General features: G+C 43.1%; 1 protein-coding gene across 4 annotated transcripts in view; it reads right to left on the reverse strand.

The window, feature by feature from the left end:
* The window catches only part of LOC115105622 (misshapen-like kinase 1), a 35,739-nt gene extending 23,916 nt beyond the window's left edge, over positions 1 to 11,823 (reverse strand). For all 4 annotated transcript variants that reach the window (XM_029627854.2, XM_029627852.2, XM_029627853.2 and 1 more), the window contains exons 1-8: positions 10,760 to 11,823; positions 8,015 to 8,080; positions 7,367 to 7,549; positions 7,055 to 7,165; positions 6,818 to 6,908; positions 5,790 to 5,920; positions 5,661 to 5,715; positions 2,961 to 3,039 (exon numbers count right to left, since the gene is read on the reverse strand). In XM_029627854.2, coding sequence (XP_029483714.1) covers positions 2,961 to 3,039; positions 5,661 to 5,715; positions 5,790 to 5,920; positions 6,818 to 6,908; positions 7,055 to 7,165; positions 7,367 to 7,549; positions 8,015 to 8,080; positions 10,760 to 10,816 — 773 coding nt within the window. In that variant the 5' untranslated portion in view covers positions 10,817 to 11,823. The remainder of the gene's footprint in view (positions 1 to 2,960; positions 3,040 to 5,660; positions 5,716 to 5,789; positions 5,921 to 6,817; positions 6,909 to 7,054; positions 7,166 to 7,366; positions 7,550 to 8,014; positions 8,081 to 10,759) is intronic.
* Between the last annotated feature and the right edge of the window lie 394 nt (positions 11,824 to 12,217).

Genomic DNA, 12,217 nt, shown 5'->3' on the forward strand with positions numbered 1-12,217 from the left:
AACAGGGAAAAGCATCCTCCATTCGCTATTTAAGTACATAGATGACATGTATTTTTCCCGCTGACCGTTTCGATACAGGTGCTTGATAATGGTCCATTATAAATCAAAAGTGACATATTATTTAGTATATGTGAAGACAAGATTAAACAAGTGTAGTCTGATGGGTGATAATATTAGCCTATCACTTGAGAATGATATATTATCACTTGAGAATGATGCCCAGCATAAGAAACAATGCCTTTTTCTTTGCCACTTGTTTGAATCATAGCCCATAGAACATTCTGGCCTAACAAGGTTTGTAGCACAACTAAGGTGGTCAAATAACTTCTTAGAATTAAGCACATTAGGCCGCTTTACAAGGGTTGTAACAAATACTTATATCTTGCACAGAATAGGTTGACTTTTGTACTATGGAGGACAGTGGATTGACATAGGCTAGTGCTTTTGCTGTTCGTTAGGCCTACTCATCTTGTTGGCTGATGAAAAGTACATTTTGGACAGTTCTTCCAATATCTTCAATATGCACTTCGGAATTTGGATTAGGACGCGGGCAGTTGTGTCCCAGATGTGCCTGTCTTAATTTATAGCCTATGAGAAAGACCCGATCAGGTGATGGAGAACCGCGTGAGTGAGAAATGCCTCGGATTGGGCAGCACACTCAGGGAGAAGGGCACAATGCAGCACTCCGGGCCTCAAAAGGAATGGATTTGTTTAGGCTGCATTACAGCCACAAAGGAGATGCCACCGTGAAATTTGAGGCAATATCAAGTGCTTGTCAAATTGTGAATGGAAGACTGATGACGTGTGTACAGCCTGTGCAAATAAACAAAGCAGAGCTCATGTCTTTCAAACAACTTTTTTCAAATCATCATTAGAGTCGCATCATGCAGCCTTAGAATGTATTAAAAATCAAAACATATAGCCCAACGTTTGTAGAACAACTAAAGTTATAATAACTAAATTAAGCACATAGGAGTACCTAAACTCAGCAAAAAAAAGAAACGTCCTCTCACTGTCAACTGCGTTTATTTTCAGAAAACTTAACGTGTAAATATTTGTATGAACATAATGTTCAACAACAGACATAAACTGAACAAGTTACACAGACAAGGGGGGGGGGGGTCAAAATCAAAATTAACAGTCAGTATCTGGTGTGGCCACCAGCTGCAATAAGTACTGCAGTGCATCTCCTCCTCATGGACTGTTTGATGTTACCCTACTCTTCCAATAAGGCACCTGCAAGTTCCCGGACATTTCTGGGGGGAATGGCTCTAGCCCTCACCCTCCGATCCAACAGGTCCCAGACGTGCTCAATGGGATTGAGATCCGGGCTCTTCGCTGGCCATGGCAGAACACTGACATTCCTGTCTTGCAGGAAATCACACACAGAACGAGCAGTATGGCTGGTGACATTGTCATGCTGGAGGGTCATGTCAGGATGAGCCTGCAGGAAGGGTACCACATGAGGGAGGAGGATGTCTTCACAGCGTTGAGATTGGACTGAGCTTGTCATTGCAGGCAATGATGCTGTGACACACCGCCCCAGACCATGACGGAACCTCAATCTCCAAATCGATCACGCTCCAGAGTACAGGCCTCGGTGTAAAGCTCAAACCTTCGACGATAAACGCGAATCCGACCATCACCCCTGGTGAGTAAAAACTGCGACTAGTCAGTGAAGAGCACTTTTTTGCCAGTCCTGTCTGGTCCAGCGACGGTGGGTTTGTGCCCATAGGCGACGTTGTTGCCGGTGATGTCTGGTGAGGGCCTGCCTTACAACAGGCCTACAAGCCCTCAGTCCAGCCTCTCTCAGCCTATAGGGGACAGTCTGAGCCCTGATGGAGGGATTGTGCGTTCCTGGTGTAACTCGGGCAGTTGTTGTTGTCATCCTGTACCTGTCCCGCAGGTGTCATGTTCGGATGTACCGATCCTGTGCAGGTGTTGTTACATGTGGTCTGCCACTGCGAGGACGATCAGCTGCCCGTCCTGTCTCCCTGTAGCGCTGTCTTAGGCGTCTCACAGTATGGACATTGCAATTTATTGCCCTGGCCACATCTGCAGTCCTCATGCCTCCTTGCAGCATGCCTAAGGCACGTTCACGCAGATGAGCAGGAATCCTGAGCATCTTTATTTTGGTGTTAGAGAGTCAGGCCTCTTTAGTGTCCTAAGTTTTCATAACTGACCGTAATTGCCTACCGTCTGTAAGCTGTTAGTGTCTTAACGACCGTTCCACAGGTGCATGTTCATTAATTGTTTATGGTTCATTGAACAATAATTCCTTTTTTGCTGAGTTTACTTCTTTGATAACTGCTCAACACAGAATAGTTGCATGTGCGCACGCCCTCAAATCATTGAGAAAAGATTTATATTTTATTCAAATTTGTTCAGTTGTGATCGTCATACTATAAAATAATATAAAATAATGCCACAGAATTATAGCAAATATTGTCTGCTAAATGAACTAGTGTAGCCCACAGCTATTTGTCATAGCCACATCAGGACCTAACACGGACAACTCAGAGTATGCTATTCTGCTCTTCTGAAATAGACTGTTTTCTTCATATCATGGTTCTTTAGAACTGTCTAAAATAAATAATGGATTTATTGTGAAGGTGTAGGCTATATTACATGGATTTATTATGTGTGGAAACTAGGAGATGCTAAATGTGTTTATGTTAATTAACTGTCAACTACCTTAAAGATCGACAGTTACTTGCTTGACAAATTTCGTGACCACCACAGCCCTAGTGATAACATTTCTGTCATGCCACTGTACCATGGCCAGCTGGTGTTGCACGTAAATAGCTCAGTAAAGCACAGCAGGGCTATGGTAAGGAAGGAATCTTATCACTACAAAGGGAGGGCAATAGAGGGTGGGGAGCCAAGAGAAAATAGCTATGTCCTAAAATAAAACTGAAGTTTTAGGAAAAACAACAGCAGAAACCAAACCGCACACTCACCACTTCTTGGACTTAAGTTTGGGAGGGGGGTTCCTCGGGATGAGGAATAGAGCTCTCATAGGGTGCATGTCACACAGAGCTGGGGGGAGAGAGAGAGGGAAATAATGATGGATTGGTACAAAGCATTTCAATCAAAAGAGCATTCAAATATTGCTTGTACACTACTATACAGTATAAACATGTAATGATCACATAAACCTTATGCATACAACTGTAGTCCCAATCAATATAATGTGCTCTTGATAAACCTGATCCTTATTCTTTCTTTGTTGCCTCACACCTATTGCTCCATTGTCTTGTTTGAGCAACACGTACGTATTGTCTTCCAAGCATAGCTAGCTTAACCTGTCTGGTTAGGTTATCAGCACAACAATAAAATGCCCTTTGTTAGGACGAATACATTGACGTTAGTTCTGATACTGCCCTAGGCATTCAGTACTTTCAGTGACTACATGTGGACTTCAGGAAACAGCAAAGGGAGCACCCCCTATCCACATCGAAGGAGTAGTGGAGAAGGAGGAAAGTTAAGTTCCTCGGCGTACACACCATGGACAAACTGAAATGGTTCACCCACACAGACAGCGTGGTGAAGAAGGTGCAACAGCGCCTCTTCAACCTCAGGAGGCTGAAGAAATTGGGCTTGTCACCAAAAACACTCAAACTTTTACAGATGCACAATCGAGAGGATCCTGTCCTCTCGATTGGATCCAGGCTGCATCACCGCCTTGTACGGCAACTGCTCCGCCCACGACCGCAAGACTCTCCAGCGGGTACTGAGGTCTGCACAACGCATCACCGGGGGCAAACTACCGGCCCTCCAGGACACCTAGACCACCTGATGTCACAGGAAGGACAAAAAGATCATCAAGGACAACAACCACCCGAGCCACTGCCTGTTCACCCCGCTATCATCCAGAAGGCGAGGTCAATACAGGTGCATCAAAGCTGGGACCAAGACTGAAAAACAACTTATATCTCAAGGCCATCAGACTGTTAAACAGCCACCACTAACATTGAGTGGCTGCTGCCAACACACTGACTCAAATCTGTAGCCACTTAATTATAAAAAATTGGATGTAATAAATGTATCACTAGTCACTTTAAACAATGTTTACATACCCTACATTACTCATGTCATATGTATATACTGTACTCTATACCATCTACTGCATCTTGCCTATGCCGTTCGGCCATCCCTCATCCACATACATATATATATATATATATATATATATACATATTCTAATTCATTCCTTTACACTTGTGTGTGTATAAGGTAGTTGTTGTGAAATTGTTAGACATTACTGCATGGTCGGAACTAGAAGCACAAGCATTTTGCTACACTCGCATTAACATCTGCTAACCATGTGTGTGTGACCAATAAAATTTGATACATGGTGATTACACGACCAGTTTAAGTATGTCATTCTTGTTTGTGAAGAATAAAAACAGTTTATGTGCATATGTGGGAACTTTTTATGGGGATACATGTACCAACATGCACACTTCACCGTTTGGCACATTAAGTCACATGAGTTAAATCAGTCTGCTCATGTCAGACCAGAGGGTGGTTTTATCAGGTTTTGAAAAACAACAGCAATGCTAGCTAACAATTAGCCAGTAGCCTCCCAGTCACCAGTAGAAACTCAGTGTTGGTGAGAATGTGAGAAAGTCCGTATTGCATAATTCATTGACAACAGGCATCTGACGACAACAGCCCTCGACAGTCTGCCTGTCTGGGCTGTGTCACGCATACTGGGTGGGTACAGCAACAGCAGGAGCTCCAGGGAGAGAATCCCTTCTCCAGGCATCCCACTTCAAAGCTGCCTACGGTGGGAGCAGTGTGCAGTGATATGTGCTTGTGTTATGCAGTTTGATATAGAGAAGGCTCTCTAACACCACAGATCAATAGCCCCCTCACCTCATATCTTACATGAGCAGCACAGTGGTGAATGAGCCATCTCAAACACATGGCTTGATTTATGAGCCAGTGACGAGACAGGAGTTTCATAATGTGGGAGATGATTAAATCTCTCCACTGCAGGCTTATGTTATGCAGAATGTGCTTTTGAGAGTTTAGGAGATAAATATCAGCTGTTTGAGTGTGTGGGTGAGTGTAGAGGAAAAGGGTAATAAAGTGGAGATAGATACGTGTGGGTGGGTGTGGATGAAAAGGGTAATAAAGTGGAGATAGATACGTGTGGGTGGGTGTGGATGAAAAGGGTAATAAAGTGGAGATAGATACGTGTGGGTGGGTGTGGATGAAAAGGGGGTGGGTGGGTGTGGTGGATGAAAAGGGTAATAAAGTGGATGAAAAGGGAAGATAGATACGTGTGGGTGGGTGTGGATGAAAAGGGTAATAAAGTGGAGATAGATACGTGTGGGTGGGTGTGGATGAAAAGAGGTAATGAAAAGGGTGGAGATAGATACGTGTGGGTGGGTGTGGATGAAAAGGGATAATAAAGTGGAGATAGATATAAAGTGGAGTGTACGTGTGGGTGGGTGTGGATGAAAAGGGTAATAAAGTGGAGATAGATACGTGTGGGTGGGTGATGAAAAGGGATGAAAAGGGTAATAAAGTGGAGATAGATGATGAAAAGGGTAATAAAGTGGAGATAGATGTGTGTGGGTGGGTGTGGATGAAAAGGGTAATAAAGTGGAGATAGATGTGTGTGGGTGGGTGCACTGAGCTGTACTTACGAGGAGCTCCCTCTGCTGTCTCTATGGCTGTGATCCCCAGGGACCAGATATCGCTCTGTGGAGACATGTGAGATTTACTACCCACTCTCACACACAGACAGACACGTTAGGATGGAAAGGTGTCATTACCCTGTAGTCATAGGTAGAGTCGGGGTTCTCATCACAGGCGATGACCTCAGGGGCCATCCAATAAGGTGTGCCAATGAAGGTGTTCCTGCGCCCCACAGTCCTGTCCAGTTGAGCACTCACCCCAAAGTCCACTGCACACAGTGGAGGACAGAGACTCAGTATTACTGGCTACATTTACATTTTTCAAGTCTTGATTAAGTTAAGTTGTAGATAAAACCATAATACAAATATGTAGTGTGCTTGATGGTGAGACAATTGAGCACTTTATTCAGACTTAGGGAAGCTGCTATAAAACACAGACTGGAAGATTGCATATGGAAACAAAGAGCAGGAATACATATTCATCACAACTAGGGATTGGACCCGGTTCAGGGAACAGAACCAAAATATAACTAAAATGTTTGAGGAACGGTAACAGAACTGGGAACGAAAGTGATCTCTAGTGTTCTGGAACAGAACCGTTATTTAAAAATCTTGAGAACCGATTAATAATGTTATTTTTTTGGTACAAAAATATTCCTGTCTAGTATATAATTGTCATTTGGTGTAGTTATAATACTTGTAATAGCTTAAACACAGTCCAGTTCAAATGATGTCATGATGTTCAGCGCATCAAGCCAAGCCCCCTCCATGTCCACCCCACTCCCTCTCGAGCTCTCCCCACCAGTGAAATTCCAATCGCATCTTGCGTCTGCACTTTTTTGACCAATTAAACGTGTAAACAACTAGCTTACGTGTTCCATAGAAAGCTTCTCTATCTGTGCTAATGGGTCAAGTAAATTAATGAGCCATTTTGTAAAAACAATGTTGATTTCACAGATTCAAAAAAAGAACGAATATGTACTATGAACAGTCACGTTCTCTTGGTTTGAACCAATTTTATAAATGTATTTTCTGTCCGGAAACACTGGAACGGAAAACATACAAATGTTTGATTACAACAAGCCCACACACAGTACAGAAACACATGTAAACAACAAGCAGCGGAAGAGCAAACACATGAACAGGTTTAGAATCAATCATCTCACCGAGTTTGACCTCTGCGTTCTCTGTCAACAGCACATTCTGGCCCTTGATGTCTCTGTGGATGACCTTGTGTTGGTGGAGGTGCGAGAGGCCCTGGGTATTAGAGAGGGGTCAGAGTTCAGTCAGGGGTTTGAGGCCCTCTGGAGGGCGTCTGTAATGGCACTTTTCCAATGAAGGGATTTACACTGGTGCTTGGCCTTTTGTAATGGTTCTATAGTGGGTGCACTGTGGTTCCTCACCCTGAGGATCTCTCTGCAGATGTAAGCGATCCAGTCCTCCTTCAGAGAGTTGCCCTTGGTGTTCTTTACCAGGTCTGTCACTGAGCCTGCCCCACAGAACTCCATCACCAGCTATACACAGACAGGAAGGAACTTAGCACATATAAATACAATGTTCAGTGTGTCTGTAATAAATGATATATGCTGCATGCAATAACCCTAATCTAGTTTCTGTGCATTATGGGGTTCATGGATATCAGAGAGAGCCCTATAAATGATGCTGCTCTCTCTCAGATTATCCCACCAGACAAGGTCAGAATCCATCAGACTGACCCAGAGCTGGTCATCATGTCCAGGTGGGCTCTTCTTGACGAAGGCTCCGTAGTAGGTGGCAATATTGCGGTGATGGCTGTACTTCTTCAGCATGTTGATCTCAGCCTTGATCTCTTCCTCTTCCTCCTCAGTCACGTCCATCACCTTGATTGCAGCCAACTGGCCTGTCTTCACGTGACGCCCCTGATTAAAGGCAGAGCAGACTTGATCATCTTATCTGGTCAATCGAAAACGAGAAAATTAAGTGAGTACAACAGATGTCTGCTCTAAAAAATATATCCTACATTTGAGCCAAAAAATCTCTAATAGTTCAACAAACTCCGACCCTGTTTTAATCTGTTTTGAGAGTGATTATGCTGGGTTTCACCACGTCATTTACTCTTCTTCTCTCCCCTCTACTTTTTAGTTCTCTCCATATTATCTCATTACCACTACCAGTCTCCTGGGCTCCTCCAACTGACAGCCTTAGCGTGGTCCAGCACAGGTGCACTAATCTGGCCTAATCTCAGATTTACTACCACAGCTGGAGTTTGAGAAACTCAGGGGAGTAACTCAGACAGCCTCAATCTGAGTTTCAACCAGCTCAGTGGTTCATCTGACTCATCCCCTCAGTGTCTCAACTGGGTCGCTGGCCCAAACTCATCTTACCTTGTACACCTGTCCATAGGTCCCATTTCCCACCACCTCCACCAGCTCAAAGATCCCTGCTGGGTCCTTGAAGAAAGAGTGATAGATTCATTAAGATTGGTTGCTCTCTGGCAGACTGAGACCAGAACACCAGGCCAGACAGACTGGGAGACAAGATGCAGAGACAGACATGGTACATTTAAATAGACTGGCAAATATATAGGCCTAGACCACACAAGCAAGGAGGCCTGAGCGCTATTGAGATGTTCTGAAACACATAGAAGCTCTAGACATCCATCCACCACTTATGTTACAGAACAATTTGCAAGAATGTTTCTATTTTTCCCCACCATAAGATAAAACCACAGGTGATGTTCATAATGGCTACTTCTAGCTAAATGCTAAAATTAGCCATCGCTTTTTTTCCCTCGATAGGGCAAAAAGACACGCAGTTCCACTTTCACAGTGTGATTCATTATGGCCTGTGTAGGATCTGTGGGCGTTGGGGCTGCTTTGGGATGGAAGCATACAGCGTGACCATCCTGCTTTCATCTGGTTCCAATAATGGGTCTGTCTCCTGACTTATTCAAGTGTTTGTCTTTAACAGAGAACGCATTTAAGGAGAGGAGAGAGGTGTACAAGAGAATGAGGCATAGATAGATGTGAGCATTAGGGCTAAGGGGGTTGAGAGAGAAATGAAATAAACATAATGGGAATGACAAATCGTCCAATTAGTGCATCTATGCTGTGTGTAAGAGGAGCACTGAGAGCAGGAGAAGTAGGATCAAACTGACAAAAGGGTTGGAGTAAAAGCGCTGGAGTACAAGTGTACAAAATAGAGAGAAAGAATGAGATGACAGGGGTGAGGGGGAACGATGGTATAGAGGAGGCTAATGCAATTATCCAGGGGGAAGAGAGATGGCAGCATCACCCACGTCCAACGCAGAGAGGGAAGGAAGAAAGAGATGAAGGTGGGGGGGGGGGGGGGGGCTAGGGAGTGTGGAGCGCTGTACCAGCAACAAAACTGTCAACATTGATCAGAAAGTGCATGAGAGGAATACACACTGTGGACCTGTTAACGTCACTTCAGTCAACTTAATTTGGGTGCAGAAGTGCAAACTCCACCCATTAATAATGCTGTTGGATCTTTGTGTCTATCAGAAGACTCCCCCTAATATCTGTACTTACCTAAAGAAAAACAGCTTTTCCTCTCTCCCTCGACAAATAGGCCTATCAAATTCACAAATAATTTGGCCTTTAGACTCACTGTCCACTATCAAAAACTAAACTCACAGAAACCATGAAAAAATGTCAAATCGAGAAAAACAACTGTCTGCAAAGGGGTCGGTCGCTCAAGAAATAGCCTAGAACAGATTTGGAAGTTGGAAGGTAAGCGTTGATTCAATGTGTGTTGACACTTGTCCTACCACCTGACATTTGTTGATATGGGGACTCAAAGAATCCAAGGGATCCCCAAACAAATCCATTACACAAAGCCTGTTCTACTAGCTAACTTTTGAGTCTTCCACAGAAAACAGTCATGCACTAGTACTAGCCTAGATTGTACTTGTAGGCTATGTGAGTGTATGTGTATGTGTAGCAGGCAGAGTGGGTGTTATATAGGACAGCCATCAAACAATGGGCTCTAGTGAATCATCCCTCTCAGAGCTCTCTCTCTCATCCCTCTTCTCTCAGAACGGAAAATTAAATAGCATTGCCTGGAGAGGTCTGGCCTGTAACTTGCTGTACTGAAATCGCAAAAGTGTGTAGGTGAGATATACCGGTAGATATTAAATCTCCCTTTCTCAAACTAAAGTGCCTCTACTCTGTTGTTACATGCCACTATTCTTTGTTTAGATGATATACTGACACTGGGTCATGGTATCAGAACGGTCAACCTCCATGACGGTCCACATTACAAATAGATAACTTGAATGTCTATGGTCCTGGAGAATAAGCTCCCAGGTCTGGGTTTATTAATGATTTTTGTTCAACTTCTAATTTTGATTGTTTTGGAATATGCAAAACAGGAATTTCACAATACACTTGTGGACCATTGTGTGCATGTCAGAGAGAGAGAGTGCAGTCAAAAACTCAGTGAGTTTTTGAATTCCCACAAATCTATTTCAAATCATGCTTTGATAGCTCTTGGAAGAAATGTTTGAGATTACGTTTGTATTACTTCTAATGGTACAAAAAAGAAAAGCCTACGAGGAAGTCTTGTAGCACACCACACTGTGGTAAATACGCTTGTCAACACCTGTGTGTTGTGGTCTGTGAAGTTGTATGATAATATACGGGTAAAAAGTACACAAGATACAGTTCAACCGTTTGCTAGATAGACTAGAAATCGATCAATGTGGGCTAGTTTTAAAATAATAAATGGAACTGAGATACAGGCCTGTTTTAAAAGCCATCGATCAAACGAATCAGGCCTTCATCCTACTCACCCAAGCATTTACAAAAATGGACTCAAGATTGACCAAGGTGATATGGAAAAAAGCAAGATAGTGGAGTCAGTAGTGACATCCAATAGACTCAAATCTCGCAACCCTCTCTGTGCGTAACCCACAACTAGCCATTTACCTAAATATAACATTAGGTAGCTAACGTTAGTTAGCTCAAGCAAGCACCTCAAAACGTACAGCTCTAGTTGTTGCAAGTTTCCAAAAAATGTATCATCAGTGAACTTTTGTCACGCGCATTGTGACAACTGGCTGCAGCTTTGAACTAACCTAGCTAACTAGATGTACAGTAGCCACTTACCCTCAAAGCTGCGAGGTCTATGTCATCCAAGCTTCGTGTGGTGGCGTTTTCAGACATGCTGGCAAAAGTCGTAGCTAACGTTAGTTAGCTAATAATTTAACTACAAAATAAAAGCAGCAGCCAGTAGAAAATCCAGGTGGCCCAATGTTTAACTTAACTGTGTCCTGAGCTGTCAAGTCCCGCTCAGAACATCAATCCCTGATGAGACTCGACTTGCTAACTTAACTAGCGAACATAAACAAATGGTTGCAAAAATGACAAGGTAAAACGCAGTTATCTAGCTAGTATACTAAGTTCAATTGCGTTACAGAGACCCAATCGTGTGCGGCACTCTCTTACTGCGTTCATTCTGGCAATAACGTCACTGCGTATATGCTGTTTGAAGGTCGTCGACAGATCATTTGAATGCTTCTAACTACAAATACAATGTAATTGTAATGTTAATGTTAGTGAGATTAAACAAGTAGATAGCTAGCTTGCCAAGTTAGCAGGCTAGATAATAACAGCGTAATACAAAGGTGGTCCGCAGCAGAGCTGTCACTTTTCAGTCTGCCACAACATGAACGCTATTCGCTAGCTAGCTACCCACGCACAAATCAAAAATAAGATTTATTGTACTTAAACATGGATTTTAACTACTCGCAATTTCCATCCTACAAATACTTAAAATGTTCCACAAATGAAGTAGCAAATGGCGAGCCGCACGAATGGAATGTGGAATGTACGGCTAGCCACGTCAAATGATCGATATCCGTACACAAACTTTCATTCCTTTCGCGTTGACAGTGATCGCGCCTTGCACTGCCTGTACCGACCGTGAAAAAACAAACAGTTTCTGTGCAGTCCCAATTGACCCTCGATCGATAAGCGTCATGGAGCTGATTCGTACTTCTACAATAGATACTTTAGCTAGAATAGTTGGTACCAATGATTAGGCAATTAATTTTCCGACAAATATAGAGCATCAACTTATTTCCTCGCCATGTTTTGGTATGGCCCATATGGATAGTCAGAGGACTCAACATTGTATATGTTCTATGGCGTCTGTGATCGCATGGGCAGTGCATTCTTCTTCTATGGTATTATGGGGATCCGTATACAAATGTTAGAGGTGCATGCCGCCGCCAGCTGGACGGGGGTGAATAAATACACAAAAGAAAAGCAACTTCGTTAGGAATGGGGGAAAAACATGGATCTCTAAAAAAAACTACCCAACAATGATCATTAACAAAAATATTCCCACTCATTCAGATAACTCATTCTTCCCTACTCAGGCTCTAGGGCCTGAGAGGGTGGGACTGCTCGAGACAGTACTCCAAGCAGCTCTTCAGATGTCAAATATTTTAATATTTTCCACTAAGCTATATGGTATTGTTTTAAATTATTTTGCTATTTGATTTGGAATTTTAATTATTTTATTTTATTATTTGAACTTTGATTTTGAAGTTTCCATTTATA

This window comes from Oncorhynchus nerka, linkage group LG22 (genome assembly GCF_034236695.1).
Source record: "Oncorhynchus nerka isolate Pitt River linkage group LG22, Oner_Uvic_2.0, whole genome shotgun sequence".
NCBI lineage: Eukaryota > Metazoa > Chordata > Actinopteri > Salmoniformes > Salmonidae > Oncorhynchus > Oncorhynchus nerka.